This window comes from Spermophilus citellus (assembly GCF_964194105.1).
Source record: "Spermophilus citellus genome assembly, chromosome: 1".
Lineage (NCBI taxonomy): Eukaryota > Metazoa > Chordata > Mammalia > Rodentia > Sciuridae > Spermophilus > Spermophilus citellus.
Genome location: NC_138182.1, coordinates 3,983,264 through 4,009,620, shown reverse-complemented (window position 1 = coordinate 4,009,620; position 26,357 = coordinate 3,983,264). Strand labels below are relative to the sequence as shown.

The 26,357-nt window shown below is 47.7% G+C and overlaps 1 protein-coding gene across 1 annotated transcript in view; it reads left to right on the top strand.

Moving 5' to 3' along the window:
• MYO16 (myosin XVI) overlaps positions 1 to 26,357 on the top strand; it is a 539,332-nt gene that overhangs the window by 324,197 nt on the left and 188,778 nt on the right. The window contains exons 16-17 of the mRNA XM_081300676.1: positions 958 to 1,105; positions 24,897 to 25,008. Of these exons, the coding sequence (XP_081156802.1) occupies positions 958 to 1,105; positions 24,897 to 25,008 (260 nt within the window). The remainder of the gene's footprint in view (positions 1 to 957; positions 1,106 to 24,896; positions 25,009 to 26,357) is intronic.

Sequence of the window (26,357 nt, the reverse complement as noted above, 5' to 3'; positions counted from 1 at the left end):
TCATGACCACTGGAATAGGGGGCTGTTTTTTGAATTTGCTCCCATCTAAAATCTCCTTCAAGACTTTTTTATTTTTTAATTTGAAATCCTACTGATTTGAATCCTGCTACTCCTCAGCAATTTTATTCACTGCTGGAGATGAGCTAACGAGGATGATTAATAATCATGCTGCTTTTGAATCTAGATGGAAGGTACTGAAGGCACTCCCTGGCACACAACGTGGAGCCTGCTCAGTAGTGAGCTCTGCGTTCAGCGGAGTTGGAACCCCAGGGACAAGTCTGCATATAAGTCAGCCCTGTCTCCAGGTCCTCACCCACAGGCCCTCCTCAGGCTTCCTCCTGGATCATGGCCAAGGGTCAAAACAACAGTGTATTTCACACTAGTGTGGATTTAAAAAATTCCCCTGTGCAGTAAATCATTTCAGGATTAATATTCTTAAAATTAAACAGAAAATGTTTCCAGCCAAACATTTGTTTACGAAGAACAAATGAAGATGAACAAAAAATTTTAAAATTATGACCTCAACTTGAAATTATTGCCCAATTCAGTCACCATGGAGACAGGTGCCCGTGGTGGGGGTCCTGGGGGATTCCCAGGTCCTGTGCCCATCCCTGTATCTTTCTCTGATGCCGTGGAGCATGCAGCACAGAGTGAGCTGCAGTGTGACCCAGGGCCCGTAGTGAACAAGAAGGTCTCAACTCTGTCCTGGGTTTGAACCCACAGATGCTGGTAGAGAAAATATCGGGTTGTGGGTGGGAAGGGGCTACTGGAACTCTCAGTACCTTCAGCTCAGCACTTCTGTTAAGCCTAAGCCTGCTCTAGAAGACAGCCTGTTAAATTAAAAACACGACTGCTGGAAAAGAAACTGCATTTTTATCTCTTGTAATGAATTAGGGAAACTCGTGAAGCGAAGCTGTCGGTGCCATCTGACAGAATCCCTTTTCTTTCCTTCACCAGCCAGAATCCATACCTACATGCTGGAGAAGTCCAGACTGGTTTCCCAGCCTCTGGGCCAGAGCAACTTCCTCATCTTCTACCTGTTGATGGACGGGCTGTCCTCGGAGGAGAAGTACGGACTGCACCTGGACCGCAGCTGTGCCCACCGGTGAGTGGCTTCTGGGAGTGGACTTTGGCAGGCTTACACTGCCTTCTTATGAGAGCAACTGTGGCTACCAGAGAATGGCCGGCTACCCAGGCGAGAACTATCCCTTTCACAGGGCAAAACTGTTTATTGAACGCTTAGGTGAAGGTCTATGTGTGTAAGAAATCGCATTTCTGTTTTGCTGCTTTTCTGGTCAGAATTCCAAAATACTAGTTTGTGTGTAAACATCTCTATTCCTTCTGAGTATTTTGGTATCATATCAGTTTTGAAGTCCCAATTTTCGGTCATCCTTTGGAACAATGGGAGCTGTCATTTAAATATAAGTTTTCATTAGTGACAGATGAGGTTCCGTCATGGGAATAGCAAAAGTGCCCGTACACCAAGGCGCTGATTTTCTTTACTGGAGGCAACAAGTTATGTAAAAGGTGTGTTAAAGGGGGACTCTGGTCATGGGGGTGATGCACGTGAGTGGCCCCTACCACGGTGACGTTCTTCTCAGGCACACCTTTCTGCTGCTGACGTGAGTCCCCACAGACACTGGTCAGATCTGAACTAGGATGCGAACTAGAAGCAGGAAGGGAGTAGACCCCACCCCGATGAGAGGGCAGAGGCTGGGGCCTGAGTGACAGGTCACCCTGTTTCTCGCAGGCTTGCTCCAGTTCTGCAGAGGAAAGTCCAGTCACTCTCCACGGTGCTGCGTTGATCTGTTCGTCTTTATCCACGATGCTCCACTGGGGGAGCATGGGGAAAATGTGGCTGTGGTCCAGGGCTGGGAGAGAGGTGATGGGAGGTGCTGTTCCACATGGGCTGATTGGGAGGTTCCTTCAGGTGGTGTGAGGGGCAGCACCTGAGGAGCCTGGCAAAGGTCTGGTGGGAGTGTTCCCTTCAGAGAGAAAATGAACAGGGCTCAGAGGGGACAGGTGTGCACGTGAGGAAGGTGAGGCCAGCAGGTGTGACCACAGTCACACAGGTGAGGGAGAATGTTGGAGCCCGTGGGAAGGATGGAATTTGTTCCAAATGCCTCCGCAAGTGGAGGGGGCTCTGGGTGTGAACTGGTTTTCATTGCAAAGGCAGCTCTTCTCCATGGAGACGTCACTGTAGTGGTCACAGCTGGGAGCAGGGAACCCAGTGCCCATGGGGTTGTGGGGAAGTGGTACTGATGGGGTGGCATGTGGAGGTGGAAAGAAATGGTGAGATCCAGATTGTGTTCTGAAGTTGGAAGGTCAGGAGTTGGGATGGACTGAAAGTTGGACTCCAGGAAAACAGTTTCAGAATGAATGGCTCCTGTGACCGCAGCCTGAGGCTTTCCATGCAGTGCTCCACACGGGCATCATCCACAGGGTTGGTGTTTTGGTCTGTGTTTTTGTGACTGTAATGAAGTACTTGAGACAGGCTGACTTTATAAAGAAAAGATGTTTATTTGGCTCGTGGTCTTGGATGCTGAAAGTCCACTCGGTGTTGCACAGGCCCTGGTGAGGGCTGCCCCTGGCTGTGTCACCTCATGGCAGATGGCAATGGAAAAGCTTGTGTGGGAGCAAGAGATCACCTCCCAAGGAGGAGGCCAGCACGGAGTGGAACCAGGCTTCCCCCTTATGACTGTCCTCCAAGAACGAGCTCAAGTCCCAGAGCGCTGCCTAAGTCCTCCCAGGGCACACCCCAGGGACCTGAGGACCCTCGCTGGGCCCCACTTCCAACACCAGCCCCTGACAACCAGGCTCCTAGCAGTAAACTCTTGGGGGACAAAGCCCACCCGTATTCAAACCACCCAGAGACCATTTAGGAGGGAGGCGGTGCTCACGGAAGTGGGCACTGCTCCAAGGACCAGCTGTGCTGCATCTGAGAGGTGGTGAGCGGGGGGCAGTGAGCGGGGGTCCACCTGGGAGCTGGGGAGGTCTTCCCAGTGTGATGGGGTAATTCAGGCTGAACCTCAAGGACTGGTTGGGGCAGCCACAGGGGTTGTCTGCCCATAACTGAGGTGTCAATGACTGTGAGCATGGGGGCAGGGGAGAAGAAATTGGCCATAGACTAATGTCCTGTTGCATTCCCGGTCACCATCATGAAATCCCATGAAAAATCACACCCAGGTCTATAGACATGTGGCAAAAACGTTGTCAAGAAGTTAAAAAGGCCCTGTCAGAATTATATTTTACTTAAAGAAAAAGACTATTTGGGGTTAACTGGCCTCAACCTACAACAGAAACTTAGGCAAAGAAGAAAGCAGTAATACGGAAGTGTGGTAGCCCAGGAAGAAGTGATAGAAATGTGGAAACCCCAGGTCCCAGGCCGTCGGAAATCCCATCTGTCAGATCCTCTCACTTTTCAGAGGAAAGAGTCAAGGGGTGAGAAGAAGCTCATGCTGACAGGGATCTGCTGCTCAGCAGCGGTCCTGACAAAGCCCACTGCCTGAAATTAGCTTCTCACTTTTCTACCCTGGGCATCCCTAACTGGACATGCCCTGGGAGGAGGAGCACTGCATGGAAAGCCCCGGGCTGCGTGTCCAGGGTGGCCTTGAGGAGGGAAAGTGGTGGGGATTTCTGTCTCCAGCTGTTCCAACAAGCAGAAGCTCAAGCTCACAGGACTCAGCTGGTTTGGAGGTCATGTCCGTGTCTGTGCATGTCCATGCACATGTGTGCCTGGTGTGCAGACTTGTGAATGGTCCAGTTCTCCTGCATAGAGCAGGTGTTTGACTAACATGCCCTGTGAATACCTCGTGGGTGCAAAACTGCACTTTCCTCTTAAGTCTCCAGATACATGAAGAGATCAGTTGGAGCATTTCCAAAGTGATCATTGCACAGAAAACTGTATTATTTAGCAATAAAACAAGCTTTTTTTCAAAGTCATAAAATATCATACATACAGTGCTTTGTGATTCTTGTGGGTCTTCTTATGTTTATACCAGCGGATCGTCTCACTTTTACAGTGTTTGTGAGGTTTGAGGTTCATGTTGCTTTGATATTTGACCTTAGCTTGGGATCCAACCTTGGGTTAGTGGTTACGAATGTTACTGTCATTCTGGAAATTGACTTGTTTACCATGAGCACTATAGATCTGAATTTTCTGGCATTCTACTCTTTCTCAAAACTCCACCTTTCTAGCCTTTCCTTCTGAGTCTGCTGCTTAAAACTGATACCCAACGGGAAAGGAGATCCCTGTGGGTAAGGTGCTTAATACCATGTTAGACATGGGTGAGAAGGCCTGGGTACCTATGAGGCATAGGAACTTGCTGAACACACCCTGTTATCAGGAGAGCTCTTACCGTCAGCAGCACACCCACTTGCCTGATTTTCTCAACCACACGCTCACCCTTTGTATTAACTAGGGCTAGAGTGGGGCAGGCCATCCATTACCACCCGCCTGCCTCTCCCCTCTTCACGCACTCCACCACACAGCCTGGTCTTAAAGGAACTTGAAGAAGCATGACTTTGCCAGTCTGCTTCCTTCTAATGTATCCTGTTTCTTCCTTTCCTAACAACACATTCCTTGGATGAATCAAGGTAAAATACATGTTTAACAGGAGAGCTGAGTTGAGCGCACACTCAACACTTATTTTCTGCTTCATGATTGTAAATCCAGAAAAAAAATACCTATCACTATTATTTTACAATTAATGCTACAAATGTGCCTTTTAACCTTAACCCGGTGTTTAGAATGGAAAGTTTTCAAACTATCACATAAAAATGTAGGTTTATGTCAGCATTAAATTGAGCCTAAACATATTTCCCTTTTTGCATGATGAGATGATCCCTGAAGAACAGAGGGACCCTTACCCCACTTCAGGATGAGGATGACTCTGAAGTGGCCATCGACCCCACAGCTTGCCTGCATGAAACAGTGTGTAAGCATCTTCCTCCAGACTATTAACAAGAGGGAAGTCTCCAGTTCTCTGGTACTTTGAGGAGAAGAGGTACTGGGGACTGAACTCAGGAGCACTTCACACGGAGCCACATCCCCAGCTCTATTTTGTATTTAGTTTAGAGACAGGATCTCACTGAGTTGCTTAGCCCCTCGCTTTTGCTGAGGCTGGCTTTGAACTCATGATCCTCCTGCCTCAGCCTCCCAAGCCACCAGGATTACAGGTGTGCGCCATTGCACCCCACTTACAGGTGTACACCACTGTGCCCCGCTTCTCCCACATTTTAAGCTGCTGGGACAAGGCTGTGTGTGGAGTTCCCACGAGATGGCAGACTCTCCACAGTCAGCTGGAAGCCAACCAGAGCCAACCACAAACCCCCAGCTCCTTTCCTAGCTGTTTGTTTTTCAAGTACTATTTCAATTTGTTCTGTTTGTGCATAATAATGACATCTAGGAGATAAATGGAATTTACGCTCCTGGGTATTGAGATTTAATGAAAGTGGTTTATAATAGCGTATCTTCAACTGCCTTTAAACAGCTGTTGTAGATTTGTGCCGGAAGAGCTGGGCACCAAGTCCAGGGTGACTTCTGGTCTCCTTCACAGGGATGGGTGGTGGGAGGGCTGGGCTGCCCTGGAACCTTCTTTAGGGAGCCAGGTCTTGAGTGGCACCCGGAAAGCAACAGTCATATGACTCAGAGCCTGTGACCTGTCCTGACCTGCTCACCTTGCCGTGGTGACAGGACGCGCTGACTCACCAGTGTTTGAACTGAGATCCTGCCAGCGCACCTGTCACAGGAGAAGAGAACAATTAACTCCCATCAAGGCTTGTTTTTGCTAAGGGATTATTATGAATGTCGAACTTAACCCGGGCAAGTTTCATGTAATTAAAAAAAAAGGAAAGCTTGAATGTTGCTTAAAGGTGATTCTTCGTAACTTCATGATGTAATAAAATGTCCACTCATCCCCACATTTTAGCCAGGCAAAGCTTGAAGTTGCTCCCAAGACAAAAACTGGAGGCAGGAAGCACTTGGACCTATTTCTAAGGGCTGTCATTAACAATGTACCCGAGAGTCACAGGCTCGTGACCATGAATGGCTTACTTAACCAGGAGCCAGGTGCCGTCCACAGTGCCACGTCCTTGAGCTCCGTAACCAGCAGAGCGCGTGCTGGCATCTACACTGGATAGCGAGGGGCTGCAGACCAAGGTGTCACCAAGGAGCCAGACCCGAATCCAGTCCCACTGTCTCCATGGCAACCATTGCCTCTACACCCTTGTGTCAGTGACGTTTTAAAGAAAATGAAAGGGAAAGCACAAGGTCAGCGTTTGCTTGTGTGTGCTCCTATTTGAAAGTGGCTCAGCAGAACTAATGACATACTAGCATTTGTCACCCTTAGCTACTGTGAACAACAGTTCCGCATCACATTCGTAGCCAGGAGCATGATAAAGATGTTTGCAATGGCAGCCAGTGTCACCCTGTCTCAAGCTAATAACCCAGCAGCTCTAGAAGGGCAGGCCGGCCTCTGCGGAGGGCCAGGTGAGTTCCGCTGTGGCAGGAGAACAGGCAGAGGGCGGGCACTGGCTTTCCTGCTTTCTGACGTTTCTGAGCAACGAGGGCCCAAAAGACAAGAGACTGGAGATTCGTGGGCCTCACACCCATACTCTGCCTGTGTCATGAGTCTTCCAAACCCTACAGGAGCACCATGACCATCTGAATCTATTCATAGGTTGAACATTACTGTAGAAAGTCCTGACTCACATCTCCCCTGGGGCAAAAGACTTCCTCCCTCTCTCTCTCTCTCTCTCTCTCTCTCTCTCTCTCTCTCTCTCTCTCTCTCTCTCCTTGAAATGCTTTGTCTTTCTATACCCTCTATAGTAGAAAAAAATGGAATTCTCCTAGGGTGTGAAAACTTGCCTTATCTAATCCCAAGTGGTGATGATGGCATCAGTAACATTCAAACTGCATGAGTGGTACCAGTCCCTGTCTCTCCAAGAGTGCTGTCCAGTTCAGCCAGGCGCGCATGTGTTCATGGGGATGGGGTTGAAACTGGAGAACTCGTGCCGACCTGAGATCCTGGGATGATGCTGGGGTTTACACGTGTGCGCAGGAAGCTAAAGTCCCATCTGACCCCATGGGAATTAGGACTTGGAGGCTGATGCAGTCCATGGCTGTCTCTGAGATCGTGTGGGAAGCATGGGGCAACCCTGACACCCTCGTCCATTGGCCCTGAGTTTACCAAGGGGCTGGACGCATCGTCACACTGTGTCCACGGCCAGTCCAGGACCAGGTGCCTCTTCGTGCTGCAGATGTCAAACAGCCTCCTGCTAACCTCCGGTTACCAAGTCACGTGCTGGGGCACGGGAGCCTGGGTTGTCTGGGTCTCTCTAAACACACTTTTCTGCCTTTCACACACTGAACGGGGTGAAGGAAGCCACAGGAGGCCTGTGGCCCTGGAGAGGAGGTGGAAGGGTAGGAGAGGGCTGAGCCCCTAAAGGCCCCGGTTGCACTTGGCTGCCTCCGTGTCGGGGAGGGGGATCTGGGAGGAATGGGGACCACAGGATATCTGATGGCGAGAGCCAGTGGGCTGAGCCGTCCCGGTTGTCCAGGACAGGTGTTTTGGGAAGGAGGCCTGGAGAAGGCGCGAGCAGAGCAGTGGGGGCCCTGGACCAGGCAGATGGCTAAGGGCACGGGGTCCTCTCTGTGCAGCATTGCAGACAGTGAGGGTGGAGGTGGGGGGAGCTTGACCCCACACTCCAGAGTCCGGCTCGCTAGCCAGCCCCTCCACTGGACCTTCTGCCCTCGCTTCCCCAGGGAGGCCATGCTTCTTGTCAAAAGCTCTCCACTACCAGGTATTCTCTCTGTATTCTACCTTCCTAATTCCCTTCTCTCCCTTGCATCCCAGAATTTAGGCCAAGCCCCTGGGGCTTCTCCATCTTTGGCTTGTGGTGGGATTCAGCCACGTAGTGACCCCACAGTGACCTTCTCATCACGGAGCAGATGTGCTTTTTGTATTTGACATGAATCATTCCCGTTCCAGATCTTCCGCAGCCAGCATTTGTGTATTGATTCAGAGACCTAAGTCTGGCACCACCACACAGGGGCTACCATTTCATTTGCTGGACTATTTTTGTTGTTGCTCCAATGCTGGTGTCTCTTATTATCAAGCTGCTTTGGCCACAGGAAGGGCCCCAGAGAATCTTTGATACAGCAAAGGGCTTCGAGGTCCTCCCCCATCAGGTGAGGGCAGAGTCAGGAGTAACCCATATGTTTGCACCCACAAGAAGTTCACACAGAGGGGATGTGGCCTTGTCAGTCTGCCCAGCCGAGCGCTCCACACGAGGTGCGCAGAGCATCCTGAGAAGACGGCCATGGGATGGAGGCTGAGAGGCTGTGGGATGACGGAGTGCAGCTCCTCCCTGCGTGGCTCCTTCCAGGGGTACCATCTCAACGGGGCTCCAGAAACACCTCAGCAGCGCTGTGTTTCCTGAGTCAGGGGAAGTCAGTGGCGCTTTCTGCCTCCCTACGCCACAGAACAGCTTCCTCTCTGCGATCACTCACTGATGGGTGCTTGGTAGAGTTGCCCTCACCCCGTGGGCTGCAGGATCTGAGGTGTCTTAGGAGAACCTCTGTGAAGGCCAGGCGACAGGATCCTGCAGCCTGTAGGGTGAGGAGGGTGGTTCCGCCAAGCACCCATCAGCCATGATCAGCAAGTGCGGAAAGTCGGGAGCCCGGCCCACTGGCAGGAGTCAGAGCGACCCTCTTGCTGATCTGCAGGTGCTGTGCGTTCTGTTGTTCCGTCGTGGTGTTTCCAGATGAGCACCTCCATGTTACTCAAAGAGGAGAGCAGACTCGATTGGCGAAGACCACGGGGCTGCTCTGTTGCCCCCCAGGGCATGAGCCAGTCGGTGGCACCCTGAGGTCTCTGGCCTAACTCCTTGTTTACTCGCATCACTGTACGTGGCCACGTGTCCTGTGGCATCCCTCTGGACTCTTGTCTCTGGAGACTAAAGGACACCGGGACCTGGGAGCAGGTGTCCTGTGGAATACCCTCCCCTGGAGGAGGGAACCTTTGGCTGTCCAGCAATGTCCTCTCTTTCCCCATGTCACCCTGAAAGCATAGACTCTTGCCCAGTGAGTAGGCTGAAGGCCTCGTAAGCTCTGAGGGTCAGGTGCAGGTGCCCAGGACATGTGTGCACAGGGACACTGAGGAGAGAGAGGCTGGTTTTCAGTTGATCTGAAAACAGAAGTCAGTGTATTTCCTCTTAAGAAATGAAGAGATTATTTCTCCCCAGTATAAATCCAGAATTAAGAGTGGTCTTAGGTTGTGTGAAGATATCTGCGCTATATGTAAATGTAGATGGATCACGTGTGTGTGTGTGTGTGTGTGTGTGTGTGGATCACGTGTGTGTGTGTGTGTGTGTGTGTGGATCACGTGTGTGTGTGTGTGTGTGGATCACGTGTGTGTGTGTGTGTGTGGATCACGCGTGTGTGTGTGTGTGTGTGTGTGGATCACGTGTGTGTGTGTGTGTGTGTGTGTGTGTGTGTGTGTGAGAGAGAGAGAGAGAGACTGGCAGACGGAGATCAGTAATAACTAAGGCAGTACAACATGGCATACAAGTATCCTTCAATCTGCTCAGGAAATGGATCATGGACCTCACCACAGCTCCATATTTTGACAAACTTAAGCACCAAACACTTCTCTGCTTACTTGGGGAACATTATTAAAATGGCTGATCCAGAGCGTTAGGCTTTAGGGAGACTAAGCTGACACCTGCATCCAGAATAAAGCACCCATGACGTCAGCATCAATAGGGGACACCGGGTGGCCTTGCCCGGGCTTTGTCCTGCCATTGCCAGTGACTCACTGCGTGCCCAGCTCTGCATCATGCCTGTGTGGCATCGAGAGGCAGAACAGCAGGGAACAGCTTGTCCTGCGCACGATGCAGTGTCTGGCCGGTTTAAATGACTCCTGGTGGACAGGCCAGCACAGGGTGATGATGCATCATTTCTTTTTACTGTCTCTTCCATCAAATGCATCTGCTCAGTAAAACGATCCATGAATTGAACCTGTAAGCCCTCACCACAGAATCCCTGCTTTCTGATAATGCAGAAAAGTGCATTAAAGAGAAAAAGAAGCCCCGAATACTATGAACAGCAGAGAAGGCTTGTAAGTGATAGAGGAGGTGAGGTGGCAGGATGGCGGTATTGCGGGTAGTTCTGCCAGAATTCGGACGTTTTCACCCACGACCTACAACAGACTGCATCTTATTCTTCACAGGAAGGATTGTTTTAGTATGTTCTGCTCAACTTGGGCCCCTCCCTGTCTTGCTCTGGGCCAGAGGTGCCCAGGGTGTCCCTCAGGCTGCAGGATCTCGGGGTGCACAGCTCCAGGGCGGGGCTCTGGCAGGGTGCACCTGCTTCCTCAAGTCTGGGTGGGCCCTGAGGAGAGCGAATCTGCCTCAGTGAAAAGGAGCCCAGCAGGAACGGTCACAGACAATGGCAGGAGGTAGGACCTAGGGACGGCTGGCCTGAAGTCACAGCCAGACCTCTGCTCAGGCCCCTGCTTCCTGTGATCACACACCATGCCAGATGTGCTTGTCTCTGGTCTCTTTTGTGTCCTGTAAAAGTGATCCCTAAGCGCTGGTTTAGCTGACAGACACGCCCTTTCTTTTTTTTAAAATTGCTGAGGTTTCTGCAGTTCAAATCACTTCAAAATGGACAGGTCATGCCACACTGCTTGCTTTGGTTCCAGGCCACACATCCTCCTCCCCGACTCACAGCAGACTGGTTCCATGTTGTTTATTTGACTGAGTTTTCTTAAATGCTTACAAGTGTGTTTGGTTTTGCATATGCCCAGGAAGCTGTCTGTCAATTGATGGGCATGACAGACCATGCCCTGGGCTTGCAGTGTGTCCAGTTCCACTCCCAGTGAACATCAGGTAGGCAGGGGGAGAGTGCCCTCCACTCTTCTGGGACTTTGGATTTGTTTTATGATTCCTCCTTCATTGTTTCAAGTAGTAATTTTATTATTTGGCTATTTATTCTCTGCCTCACATAATGTAATGATTATTATAAACACCTTTACTCTTAAGCATCTGCATGACTTCTAAGTTCACCTTCCCTAGACAAGGAGTTGTTTTTAATGTGTGAAGAATCCCCAGGATTATAAAAACCTTAAGAAAAGTGCTGATGAAAGTAAGCGCATTGCAGAACCTTAGCGTTTCATCGCCCTGCAGCTGAACGTGGCGTTCTATTTCAGATGATCACTATCGAACACGCTCCAGCATTTCAGAATTTAAATCAACCAAAACGCATTTTAAATCTTGATTTGCCTTCTTGGACTTAATTGAATAATCATTGTTATTCTGTATACTACTGTTCAATGTAGGATTAATATTATGCATTCTGAACATCTATCATACACAATAGATTTTGTCTTTGTGCCTCACTCTGTCTCTCTGGCTGGTTTGTTTGATCTCGCTCTCTGGACAAGTCCTCTGCCTCCTTCATCTTTGAATCCCACTAAGCAGAATTCTTGGCAGATACAGAAACTCAGCAGTCTTCATCTCCTGACTGAAGCTGTCCTTCTTAAAATTGAACAGTGAATAGCAACAAAAACTCGAAGCAGTGTTTCTCACAAGCGTACCTCTACTCAAGCTTATTTTAGTAAATCTCTAATTCACACAAGCAGCATAGACTGCTTACCTCTGTTCTAGCAATTTCTATCATCCAGATTTTTTTTTGAAGCCTCCCTAGTAGTGAGCAGCAGGAGGTGGGAACCGGGGAAGTGTGATTGGGATTAAATTAAATATTTCAAAGCAGAGTTAGTAAATTAAGGAAAAGGTGAGATGACCTGTCTCCTATGTTAAGTATGTCCGGCCAGTGAAAGAAAGAAATATGCTGTCTTCACAGTGCAAGGGTGTGAAAGGAGAGCATTTCCACGGATCCCTGTGGTTCAAACAGAAGCAGTGCAGGGTGGGGAGGAAATGAATGGGTGGCTGAGAAAACGCTTTCCCTCCCTTGCTGCCTGAACCACAGCTTGTGAGTTGGGCTGCATCCTGCCGGCAGGCCTGCTGCAAGCAGAATGCTGGGGAATGCCGCCCATGTTAAGTGCTTCCGCTGTCCTGGCCTGGGCGTCACCGGTGCAGTGAGGTGTGTATGGGTAACATTATCGATATTGTCAAAGTCCACATTACCTGACATTCTGGGGTGGATCTGGAGTCCTCTTTGCGTGAAATGTGTACTTGATTCCAGGGAGTGCTGATTTCAATTCCAGCAGACAGAGGTCTGCCATCTGAAGCTGGAGATGTGGGGGGTGAGGTGGATGTTGAGGCTGTTTGCCGTTAGTCAATCAGCTGACCCAGTTCTGAGTCAGAGCAATTGGCACGCACCCCATGTGGGGTCCACTGCACTCTGTCCATCTGGCTCGTCTCCTCCTGGCTCCTCTCTCCCAATCACTGCATCTAGACTCTTGCTCCAAGCAGTGCATGGGATAGGAGCCTTGCATGGGTGACGAGGGGACCCTTATTCCTAAACACAGCCTCTCAGGACATCCCCTGCTCAAGTGTCCAAGAGAGGCAGGTGAAATGTGCCCACACAATGGTACTTGACACAGAAGATGGTGGCCCTCAGCCTTTGCCTTCCTTTGTGTCACTTAACTCGCCCTTTAAGTTTTGGATTCCCTAACACATCCAAAGTAAAGAGCTACTCATTTAAAAGTTGGTGATTTTACAAGCTGCTGTTTTCATAACAGCTGAGGTTCATTGCTAACTCTGAAGTGTTTGATGTCTTAACTATAAATATTGAAATTATGAGAACCAGAAGATTAGAGTAAAAGATGCCATCAGGGGGTTGTTGTAATGTCTGGAAGAGTAGTCCACAAGACCGGGGATCAATTTACATGTATTTCTAAGGACATAAATGTTGTCTTACATGTTTGAAAATTGAAAATAAACTTGACATTGAAGGTACATCTGAGCATAAGAATAACTTTCTTTACAATTTTATGTTATTGAAATCTTTAATAATTGGAATTGGTTTAGACAACTACAGTTTTTTCCCAAATAAGAGTCATATTGAGTAGTAGTAGTAGTAGAAATAGTCATTGGGTAACTCAGTCTCTGGCCAGAAAATTATTTTATTTTCTAGGTATGTCAAAATATTAATTTCCAGGAACAATTTTAAGCAATGTTAATTGTTCTTCTGAGTTGACATACATGTTCCATCCTACTGGTCTGGAGGAGTCCAAATCCATCTTTTGTAAAACAGTCTTAAATATCCTGCTGTAATCCAGAGCCTTTCTAAGTGACTGGCAGCTTCAGCACATTCATGTTCAACTTGTATGGATTTCACATATTAACATCTCTAAATTAGAATATCTCATCCTACCTGAGGCACATCATTCTGACATTTCCTGATATGAAGTTTTCAGAATTTGTGACTTTCAGATAATTTTTCATTGTAAACGTACAGTGGCATTTTGGTGGTATGCTGGTATGTTTCTAATGTAGAAGTGGTTTTGATCTAAAGGCACAATACAGGGCCAGGGCTGAGGCTCCTGGAGTGTGTGGGTGGCGGTGGGTGGATGGAGGTGAGAAGATCAGAAGCCTTCGGGTGCTGCAGTGAGGTCAGGAAGCCGGCCTGCTGCTGGGGTCATGGAGGGAGGTGGCCCCAGGCCATGGAGAATGAAGACCTGCCCCCTCAGGTAATTTCCAGAAGAAAGACGTTTGCCCATTGATTGTGGGTATCTGAGTCCATGAAATTGGAAGAAAGGAGAGAGAAATAGGGTAGATGATAGAATGTTTTGAAAGGAAAATAAAATTCTTTGGACCCACCTGATGAAACAGGTTGTTTGAGCCAGGTACAGTGGAGTACACCTGTAATCACAGTGACTTGGGAGGATGAGGCAGTAGGGTTATAATTTAGAGGGAAATCTCAGCATCTTAGGGAGAAACTGTCTCAAAAAAAAAGAAAGAAAGAAAGAAAGAAAAATTAATAAAGGATTGGGATGTAGCTCAGTGGTAAAGCACCCCTGGGTTCAATCCCCAAATCCCCATTACAAAAAAAAAAAGAAGAAGTAACTTGATATATTTGTGGGTGACCAACAGCCAGGTACTTTTCACACAGCACCTACTCCTTGAACACTTGCTGCCAGGTCCAGGGTGTGTCCCAGGTGAAACTGTTCAGCAGCGCAGCCCTGAGGGGCGCCTATCCAGAAATGGTGACGACTCTGAATCCACGACCCTATGATTTCTTTTTTTTTTTTTTTTTAAGAAAGAGAGAGAATTTTAATATTTATTTTTTAGTTTTCGGCAGACACAACATCTTTTGGTTTTGTATGTGGTGCTGAGAATTGAACCCGGGCCGCACGCATGCCGGGCGAGCGCGCTACCGCTTGAGCCACATCCCCAGCCCCGACCCTATGATTTCTACATGCTGCAGAAGTCCTGGCATAGGTGGGGCCTCAGCCCATGTGTCGGATGTAAGGTGTGGGGGCCCGTCCTTCCTCAGTGTGTTGGACACTTCTGACAGCACTCGGACAGCTATGGCCTGTAGCACCCCCTGCTGGCCACAGCCTGCTGGTAGATGCAGAGCGTGGGAGGTGGCCTCGTGTGAAGGGAGAAAGCTCAGCCCTCCCCAGGCCTTGTTAAAGGGAGCCCACCATCATCAAAGCCAGGCCAGCCCACAGATCCCGAGCACAGCCTGCTCTTTCTCCTCTTCACTGACCACTCCTCTAAGTATGGGCAGCTCTTCATGAGAGACTCCATGAGGAGGAAGCAGGGCCCTTCCTCTGGCAGAAGGAATCACGACTGGACATAAGTCCAGGTGGGTGTACACCTGGCTTCAGCCCCCAACCTTGTCCAGGGCCAGAGAGCACAGCCATACCTCGTGTCCACCAGAGGTCACCCAGTCACTCCCTTTCAAGGAACACCGAATTGACCATAACAAGGTCCCTGTTTACAGGAGGGAGAGTTGAGGACCAGCTTCACCAGACGTTTTGGAGAAATGTTCTGTCTGATGGGAAAAATGCAGATAAATTCTTCTGGGAATGTCACAAGCCCCTAAGTCTGAATGTGAATCCTGTTCTTTTCCTGGGGACCACTGGCAGGGCTTTCTCTTTCCAAACAAAATGGCACATGGCTAATAGACCAATATTTTCATTGGTGGAGATTTATGTATTTAAACCCGTGATTAATAAAAAGTCATATTGACCTTCCACTGGGAGAGATTCAAAATCAGCTAATATGTTCCAGGTTGTTCAATAACAATAAAGAAAATAATTCTCTTTTGAGGAGCAGGTTGGGGTGCAGGGGCAAGGGCTTGCCCTGCTGTGGGCTTGGCACTCTGTGCTGGCCTCCTGTGTGCTGGCCTCCTGTGTGCTGGCCTCCTGGTTGGCCTGACCTGGTTTTTTTTTTTTTTTTTTTTTTTGCTTACATGTGAAACATCAAATAAAAGGCAGCTCTGCCACAGTGGAGAAGACATTGTGCTTTTGTATTCACAGGGCAGGTAAAAACAGAGCAAAAGATAGTATTTAGAGTCTGTGGACAGGCTGTGCAGGTTTGTTTTTGAGGGAATAATATGATCATTTATTTCTGTTTGAGCCTCCAATCTCTGTGGACCGTGGGTATATATGCAGGCTGAACAACACCGAGTATACAGATGGCTGCTGCTGTTTTAATGTGCCCGGTACCACCCTGAGATGGTGTGGGCAGAGAGAGGACACAGGCCTTGAAATTTGATGACAGTCTTTTCTGCAAACCATCATTGTTTGTGCTTGATATTCACATCAGATCACCACTATCCTGAATTCCAAGTCCTCAGAGGGTGCCACAGGCTGTGCAGTAGCATTTTAATTTGCTCTTCTACACTGTGTATAGAAGAGTCCCAGTGTGGACTCTTCAGCTAACAAGGCGAAGCTCTCCTGTGATTTACTGAATGACTTACTGTGATTTATCAACTCTACCCATATGTTCTTAGACAGCATAAGAAATGCATTCCAGAACCTGTTTACCTTACCACAAGCAAAGCACGTGCACACGTGCACACACACACACACACACACACACACACACACAGAGCCCACATGCACATGGGAATTATTTTGGCGATATAACTGACCTGCTTAGGATATCATCAGCATGCCCTTTGTTGTTAGAACAGTGAGCTAACTGGAATAATGGAATAGCTGATTATAAATAGTGCATGGTCAACAATTGTAGTTGCTGGCCAACTTTAAGCAAATTTAACTTTTAATGAAAACATGTTCTTATTAGATGCCTAAGTAGAATTTCTCACAATTTTAACATGTATTCATCTATATTTTTTTTTATTTTCCTGTAAGAGATAGCAAGAAGAAATGTTGGGTAAAGGTGTGCATATTTTAATATTAATCTATAAAAATTACATTTGTAAACTTAGCTGAAAGAAAGCCCTATCAGGGGCTGGGGATGTGGCTCAAGTGGTAGCGTGCTCGCCTGGCATGTGGGCGGCCCGGGTTCCATCCTCAGCACCACATACAAACAAAGATGTTGTGTCTGCCGAGAACTAAAAAATAAATATTAAAAAAATTCTCTCTCTCTCTCTCTCTCTCTCTCTCTCTCTCTCTCTCTCCTCTCTCACTCTCTCTTTAAAAAAAAAAAAGAAAGCACTATCAGATTTCATGATGAGAAAAGGGGGTGAGAACTGAGAAAACTACATAAAATCATATTAAACTAATGAGTGAGTTCATCAGGTCTAAGGAGACAAGCTTAGTGCTCAGAATCAATTGCAAATATTAACTACTATGAATTAATATTGAACATGTGGAAATCAAACTTAAAAACATTATACCCTTCCCAGATCCTCCAAGAAAGTGAACTGTTCAGATATACACTTAGCAACATATTTAAAGAATGTGTATGCTACAAATTACAAAATACTAATGAGCAAAATCAAAGAGACATACAATGTTCATGGATTGGGAAACTCAATATAGCAACAATGTCTGTATCTCCGAGATAATTTATAAAGTTAATGCCATTCCTATTGAAATCTTCACAATGTTAAGACACATAAATAATATTATTCTAAAATTTATGTGCAAATACACAGGCCTGGAATAGCTAAAATAATCTTGAAAGAAGCCTAAATCAGAGGTATCAGTCTACCCATGTTAAGACATATCATGTGGCTACGGTAATCCTGATGGCCTGGTATTGGGAAGCAGACAGACACACGCATAAGGAGAGCTGGACAGAGACTACAGAAATGGACTCACACAAATATTGCCCACTTGATTTTTGACAAGTGCAGAGCAATCCATGTGAGGAAAGAGAGCCTTTGGCAGAAGGTGCTGGCTCAGTTGCACATCCATGGCCAAAATAGAAAACAGGACAGAAATAACAAAAGCAAAGCAAAAAAAAAAAAAAAAAGTCACACCTTATATAAAAAATTGGAATATATCATGGACTTATAGGTAAAGCATAATACTCTACAATTTTTACAGACAGGGAGAAGGGAATCTTTGGGATCTAGGACAAGGCAAGAACTTGACACTAAACACAAGAACCCTACCAGAAAAAAAAATGGATACATTGTATTACATAATATAAAGCCTTTATTCTTCAGAAAACTCCATTAAGAGGATTAAAAGGCGAGCTGTATCCTGGGAGAAAATATTGCGAACCACATATTTAACAAAGGACAGAGGTTTAAGATGGAAAAAGAAGTCTCCAAAATCAGCAGCAGGAAAAACACCATTTTAAAACCATGAGCAAATGACCTGAAGACAAGAAGAGGTATTTCACAAAAGAGGGGGCGCGGAAGCCACACACTCACACTAGAGAGGATGCAGAGGCCACACACGCACACGAGAGGGGACACGGAGGCCTCACGCACATAAGAGAAGGGCATGCTAAGCCAGTGACATCCCACACACCCACCAGAGTGGCTGTGTGACTGTGGTACAGCCACGGTTCCTGGCGAGGCTGTGGGGAAATTGCAGCCCTCTGTGTTGCTGGTGCAGACGCAGGGGAGCGCAGCCACGCTGGACAGGAGTTTGGATTCCTCATAAAACTGTGCAGCCACCACATGAGCCAGCTCTCACCCCCCGCCCTCCAGCATTTGTCCCAGAGAAATAACGTTGTGTTTGCACAAACACCTGTGCATGCATGTCCATTGTGGCTTTATTTATAACAGTATCAAACTAGAGACAAGCCTGATGTCCCCAGATGCCAAACAGTTACACTAAAACGTCCAGTCTGTACCAGGCTGCCCAGGGAAGCACTTGGTTCACACAACCGCCTGGGCAAGTCTCCAAGGGACTGTGTTCCCATTTTTGTGAAATTCATACTTTTATAAGTCTTTTTATTTCTTTTTCTATGTAATATCCATTGGTTTTTAGAAGAATTTATTAATGTGGATAAGACCAAAAAGTTTTTAAAAGGCTCATGTGCACTTTGTTGGTTTTCTTGGGACTCTTTTAACTAGTTCATGGAGAGACACAAACATCAGAGCTCCGTGACGTAGGGTGGACTCGGGAACAGTACAACTGTGTACAGTCACAGAGGTAGCAGAGACCTGGGTGGTGCTGGGACCTGTGTAACTGTCACCATGAGGGAGAGCCAACAGGTTTGATGAGCTCCCTCCACAGGGCCAGCTTCCTCCCTTCCTCTCTCCCTCTCCTTCCTTCCTTTCCTTCCTCTTTTGTTTTCCCACTGCTCCCTCCATATTAAACACCTGCTGAATACACACATTGTCAGGTGATATTTTTTATATCAATTAGGATTTTCCTGTCATCTATCGCTTTAAGAACACAGACATTTTTTTTCTCTAGAATTTGCCTCAAGAATTAATGACTGTCCCTAAATAGTTAATTGACGTTTGGAGAGAAAGAATGAACAAAAATAAATAAGTGAGTAGGGGAATCACAGTTGGGTGGGCAGGTTTTTGTTGAGATGACCTCATAAGTCTCCTTTCAGTCACCAAATGAACCGGACATTTAAGGTCAGGAACTTCTTTTCACTTATTAAAAGAAATGGCTGTGTGCTTGGTAGCAGTGACTCTGAATGTGTGTAGAATTGCCCTCCAGAGCCCCCCAGTACTTTCCATGCTCTTTCTGCGACTGGTGCTGACCCTCGGCAGGGAGCAGCCACAGGCCCTTGCCACATCCCCCTCCCCAGCCCTGTCCCCACAGGAACCTTGTGACTGAGCCTGGGGGTTCTAGGGTCAGGAAGGGTGTGTGCTGGTTGATCAGGAGCTGTGCGACCTTGACCTTGAGGAGGTCACATGACCTTGACCTTGGCAGGTCACATGGTGAAATGATCCCTGTTTTGCAAGTCACTGTGATGACTGGGGAAGTGCCACAGACTTGCAGAGGAGGACTTGGAACCTCAAGTGATATGAGTTCCTGCTGAGGTTCTTCCAGAGTTTGATGAGTCAAGCTGTGTGAACCGAGCCTCGGTTTTTCTCCATAATCCTTCATCCCTTGGCAGAAACACCTAGAGCCTCCCCCCAGTTAGCCAATCTTATCAAAAGAAAGCAACGGATGCCCTTAAGGTGACCAGTTCTGGTATTTCTGACTCTGGACACTGAGATACTTCTGTTTCCAAATAGTAGTGTTTCCTGTCACCGTGAATTAAAAGGAGATGATTAAAATGCAGATCGTTTATGCTGCAGGTGTGAGACTTTGATTCTCAAATAACAAAGAAGACATGGAACGTTGAGTCTTAGGGTTTGGAGACATCTTGAGACCACAGGTCAGCAAAACAGAAAACCCTGGTCAGATGATAGAGGGTGGCTTGATCCCCTGTGCTATGATGGTTTGCGACATGAAGTTGGAATGGTCACAGCTGGAATCCGGAAGCCTCTGGCACCATCCCGCCTACCTGGAGTGACAGAAGTCTGCAGAGGCCACTATAAAACTGCACACATGAATCTTAGCTTTCAGGCACTTCCTGGGGCAAAGCCGTCAAGTGAGAACTACGGTCTTTTATCTATTTATTAGTTTATCTGAGAATAAGCTAAAAGTGAGTTCTTTGGAATAAGATGTTCTCCATTGCTAGTAGCATTTGTTTCTCAGAATGCTCCTTCATTTCACTTGGCTTGGTTATTTGACAAAGAGCTTCATTGCCGTCCGGGCACATGGACTAAAAGTCCCTGTTGTGGACAGGAGTCTGTCCGGGAGCAGTCCTGTGCCTTTTATGTTTGGAATTCTGAATGCAAAAGTGCATCAGCCTCTTAACAGGGACCCACAGAAGCATCTTGACGCACAAGTGAAGAATGTTATTACTCTATTTCTTTTAAATCCATGTGTACTTCATCTTTCAGATAATAAAATAAAGGTTTAAATGTTTCTAGAAAGAATCAACTCTTTTGATTCTCAGTTTAATTATTTTTCCATGAATATTTTCCCAATATTTTTGCCCTTATGCAAAGTTTCATGATGAATAATTTTAAAAGGGGACAATAGTGCCTTTAATCTCCAAAATATAAGTGTATAATTTAACATTCACATTTTAAAATACAATTTTATGCTGATAATTAAGACATGTATTTCAGCTGAAATCATCTCAAATGCTATGAGCAGCAGAAAAAAATTTCATTTTTTAATATTTTTTTCTTTTGTACCAGGAACTGAATCCAGGGGCACTTCACCACAGAGCCACATCCCTAGCCCTTTTTAATTTTTTTTTTTAATTTTGAGACAGGGTTTCTCTAAGATGTTTAAGGCCTTGCAAAGTTGCTGACGCTGGCTTTGAACTTGTGATCTTCCTTCCTCAGCCTCCTAAGCCACTGGGACTATAGGTGTGCACCATGTTGCCTAAAAAGACGGTTTTTTTTTTCTTTTTATCATCATTATGCCAACCAGTTTTCCTGCTGCAGAGGAAGGTGCTTCACCCCATATGAAAACATCCTTCCTTCCATGAGGCAAACCCTCTTTGTCTGTTCTCCTTCTGGTCCACTTCATGCCTAGAGCCTGCCTGTAACTGCAGCATTGACTTCGCGTGGCTGTTCCTCCCAGAACCAGGAACACGTCTGCTGTGGTCCTCATGCCCCACATGAGACAGGGCACAGCTGCTGCTCCTCCTGTACCACACTGCAGGAGCAGTTTCGGGTGACCCTGGAGGGAGCCCAGGAGGAGCATGCTGGGTTATTTCTTAGGGAATTTCAGAGAAACGGTGGCCGTTGAACTTTTAACTCCACAGTTAGAGGAGCCAGTTGCTCTGTGATCACCCTCAATACGATGTTAACCTACACAGTGATCAAGGGTGGCATCACACAGAGGCATGGAAGAAGCCTCCCTTTGACGCGTTGTGGCTGAGGTGACATTATGGAAACATGGTGTTTGGCTCAGAAACTGCCAGATCTGAATGTGGGTAGCTGTAGGGAGCAGATGGAGTGCTTTATCCCCATCAGAGGTATCATCATTGTGTGTGTGTGTGTGTGTGTGTGTGTTTGAGTATGAGTGTGCATGAATGTGTGGTGTGTGTGAGTGCAAGTAGGAGTGTGAGAGTGTGACATGGCACAAGTGTGTTTTAGTGTTCGAGCAACAGGAGAGCATGTGAGGGTGAATGTGTGTGAGTGAATGTGTATGAGAGAGAGTGTTTGGGTGTGTGCATGATTGTGTGTGTGCATGAGTGTGTTAGATAGGTACATGAGTGTGAGTGTGCCTGTGAGTGCATGTTTGTGTCAGTGTCTGAGAGTATATGAGTGTGAATTGCATGTGTTTGTATGTCAGTGTGTACATGAGTATGTGTGCATCAGTGTTTGAGAGTGAGTTTGGGTGTAAGCATGCGCTTACACATCAATGTGCATGCAAGTGCAAATATGTGTGGGTATGGGCTGGGGATGTGGCTGAAATGGTGGCGTGCTCGCCTGGCATGCATGTGGCCCGGGTTCGATACTCAGCACCACATACAAACAAAGATGTTGTGTGCACCGAAACTAAAAAATAAATATTAAAATTCTCTCTCTCTCTCTCTCTCTCTCTCTCTCTCTCTCTCTCTCTCTTAAAAAAATAAATATGTGTGTATGTGTGTACATGTGTGAAAATGTTTGTGTTTTGTATCCATGAGTGTGTCAGAGTATATGAGTATCTGTGAGTGTATTAGAATGTATGACTTTGTGTGCATGACTATGAGTGTGTTAGTGTGTTTGTGGGTTTTGTGAGTGTGCATATATCTGTATGTGTGATAGTATATGAGTATATAGGAATGTGTTTGAGCATGTGAGTATGAATCAGTATTTGTGAGTGAATGTGTGTGTGCACTGGGGTATGTGCATGAGTGTATTTGTGTGTGATAATTTGAATGGGAGTGTGTGTATGAATGTGAATGTGTTACTGTGTATGAATGTGTATTTGTGTCAGTGCATGAGTGCACATGAGTTTGGAAGTTTGGTTTTGTGTGCTTGTGTATGTGTTAAGGTGTTTGTGTGCATATGTGTGCATATGACACTGAGCATATGAGAGCACAGGTATTTATGCGTTTGAGTGTGTGCATGTGTATGAATACATTAATGTGCATGAGTGTGTGTGCACATGTGTTGGAGTGTGTGCATGAGTGTATCTGTGGTACTTTGGTGTGGGTGCATTAGTGTGTGTGTGAATGTGAGGGTGTATGCATGACTGAGCATGAGTGTAATGTGTGGGTGTGTACATAAGCATGCATACATAGTGTGTGAGAGTTTTGTAAGTGTGTGAGTGGGTATGTGTATGGATGTGTGAGTGATAAGTGCATATACATGTTTAGGAGTGTGAGTTTGAGAATGTGAATGCATGTGAGTGTGTAACTGTATAAATAGTGTATATATGAGCATATGAGTTTGTTTACATGAATGCATGTGCAGGAGTGTGTGTGAAAATGTGAGTGCATGGAGTGAGTGGGAGTGTGCTTGCTTGTGTGAGTGTGCCTGTGAGGGTCTGAATGTGGCTGAGTGTGAGTGTATTGTGCATATGTGAGTGTGTAAGAGTGTACGTGTGTAGATACTCCAGAAGTCTCTAGAGCAGTCACAGTTTCTTTTCTTTGAGGCTCTTGAGTCACCAGAAGTTGTAAATGTCAGGTGAAACGACTCTGCACCCAGGGTCATGGTCGACCAGTATCTTTCTGACTCGTTGTCCCTCTTGACCTTCTCTTCCTGCTTCACTGCCCAAACCCCAACTTCCCCATCCTGCGTGAGGGGGCTCTCAGGAGAGTGACAGCACCTGGCCCTGGTCTGCTCCCCAGCTGGCACCCGCAGCCTAGCTGCCGGCTGGGCCCCACCTCTCCCCAGCAAGTACCTTGTGTTCCCACGCCTTCCTCAAGCTACCTGCACTTATGCCACTAGGTTTACCTGCCAAATGCCACTCGGTCTCTCCTGGGTAAACTGAGGCCACGGAACAGTGGTCCCCTGAGCTGCTGTGGGCCTGAGTGGTGGAGTTGGTCACCTTTCCTGGCACGTCTGCAAGGCAGTGGCCTTTCTGCCTATAGGCACAGCCACACTGTGGGGACCCTCCTCCTCCCCTCTAGGACCCACTGCCACTGTCTCTTGTCCAGTCTCCATGTGCTTCTGTCTCAGCTGGTGCACACGAGCCTGTCCCAACCCGCCCAGCCATCAGCCTGTTTCCTCTGAGGTCCCCCTGTGCCTCCCCACAGTCCACTTACGTGGCTTTAATCCCCGGCATGAGGATGGTTTCCAGATTAGATTTTCTAGTCTTTTCTTAATTCTAGGCTCTTATATCTGTTATATCTTGGGCTCCACTTGAGCTTGAACTTCAGTGCGACTGATAGAAAGTATGAGACTTTTCTCTCTCAAGAGCATACCTGCAACTAGAGAATGCGCTCTGATTGATGGGCCCTGATCCCAGCAATTTCCCCAGACAGAGATTTGAAAAGCACCATTTGTTCCTGTTCTGCGGCCCTGTGCACAGACCACGGCTCCTGCTGACTGTTTCTGGCTGGCTCCCTGCTCTGTGCTCACCAGGGTTGGTCACACCTGGATCACCTGCTACCTTTAGTTGTCTCATCTCTTTCCAGGTGACCTCCCACCAGTGTGCAAGAACACTCCTGACACTCCAAGCTGGTTGTTCCTCTTTTCTGTCCCCATCCCTCCGGAACCTGCCTGAGACTCTTGTGCAGGGTGTACAAAGCTCTGGTGCTTCTCCAACCTAGCAGCCCCTGGCCACCGCTCCTTAGAGTGCATGTGCAGACTCTGTGCTCCTCATGCACCACGCTGCACAACGCTGTGTGTCTTCATACTGTTGTATCCCGGGTCAGCCTTACGGCCTCTGTGCTTGGCCAGTCTTGCTCATGTGCTGCTCTTTGGAACCGGAGCCCACTCCTCCAAAGCGTTTCCTCCTTGTCCACATCTGGGTGCTGCTGCCTCCCTACACTCAAGCACTGTGCAGCCCTCCTTTTCCCCACCTGCCCACCGCCATCTTTGCTGCCCCTGGGTATGTTGTGTTTCACAGTTGAGGCCCAGGAAGGATTCCTTCACCTCCACATAGTCCTCAGCTGCCTGCTGTTTCCTGTATTTGGTAGGTGATTCATGTGTTTGTTGAATGAAAAGAATAAATTAATGAATTAATCAATTACCTTATAATTAAAAGGTACCGACAAGAAGAAATGATGTGAGTGTAAGTTAGTCTCTTTAATGCACATATTAATTACAATGCATATGATAGTGCCTGCTGGATTCTGTATGAAGTGCACTGAGTACTTGGAACTTTCTCCTTTCACAAGGCTGGGTGCAGCTAAGGTGAGAGGCACGTCACGTGGTGCAATTATGTTCTAGTATAGCCAGAACGGGGTTTCTTCCTTTCCTGAAACAGTATGTGCTGTTATGTACTGAAAGCTTTGTAAACACGCCAGGACACAATGTCCAGGCGATTTCCATTATTATGGGGACCAAATATGGCCGAAGTGTCTTCCAACCACTCGAGTTTCACTCCAGGCCAAGCCCTAAAGCTGTGTCTTTGTCCCAACAGGTACTTGAACCAGACCACACGGGAAGACGTGTCCACAGCAGAGCGATCTCTGAACAGGGAGAAGTTTGCGGTTTTGAAACAAGCTCTGAATGTTGTCGGCTTCAGTGCTGTGGTGAGTGCTACTGTGTTTCACGGAGTGAACCTCCCTCCACAGCCCAGGGGTCCACTCAGAGGCATTTCTCGACCCCGTTAGGTTCCAGATATTGCTGCAGACACCAGTGGCCTAGCAGAGCGCAGATTCTCCTGCCCCCAGCGCTCACTAGAGGGTCAGGAGACAAAGGAGACGTGGACGGTGGCAGGGACTAGGAACCGTGGACAGAGTGGGACAGGAGAGGGCACACTGTCAAGATGGTGGCCAAGGAGCCCTGTCCATGTCCAGAACAGACCCAGCATCCCTGCCTGCCAACCTACCCAAGAACTGTGGATTGAGCAGCTGCCCACTGTCCAGAATCACTGAGGAGCAATGTGAGCACTTTAAGATAGATGTCTCCTCAGGCAACAGAAAACTTTATTCTTAAATACCAAGTCGAAGAGCTGCCCATTTTCACGGAAAAGCCGCAGCCTGCCGCTGCGCCACACGCGTCCCACATCAGTGCTGGTGTCCCCGTTGGTGGGCACAGTGTGGTGGCTGTGAGCCTGTGTGGCTGTAGGGTGCTTGAAGTGAGGTCAAGGAGGTGAAGAATGGGACTCTAAGTGATTCCTTCTTTTAATTAATTTAATTAACTTAAGTGAAAGAACCGTATGTGGTTAGTGGTCCCTGACCTCTGCTTCCTGGGCGTATTTTCTGCATGCCCTTATGTGACACTGTTTTGGATTTTGGCCAAGTCCTCAGAAACGAGGAGCATGAGGTTGCTGGGGTATGCCAGGAATCCCCCGATTTTGGCACCCACGTAAATGCCATCTGTCTGTCTGAAGCCAGTGTGTCCACTCATGCGGGCCTGTCTTTGCCCTGACCACAGGTGTGGCTGATGGGTGGTGTGGGAGGGGGCGGGAGAGCACCCGGGAAGGGCCAGGAATGGACGCACCTGTGGAATCCATGCAGGCTCCTGGCCCGGCCCACCTGCTCACCACAGAGACGGGCTGAGCTGAGTGTCTGTCTGGGTGGAGCTGGACGGCAGTGCCACGGTCAGGCCACGTGACCCTCTGCCCTCCTCTGCAGTCTCCTGTGTCTTCCCTGGCTCCAGCCGCTCGCACGGCCCTGTCCTCTGGCTGCTGCTGCTGTTTTGTTTCCCTCCCTTCATGCCTGAAATGCCCACCTCCCCTACAGGAAAAAGGGGCACAGAGAGGGGCAGGGAGCCGTTCTACCTAAAGACGAGTTGCTTGGAAACAGGTCTTTGAAACTCCGTGATTGATCCTCAAAGGCAGGGCAGGCAAAATGCACCCGCTGGCCCAGGTAGCTAGTGGAGAATCGGGCAGCCTTTTTGGTAAAAGACATGTATATTTTAACAAAAGACATGAAAT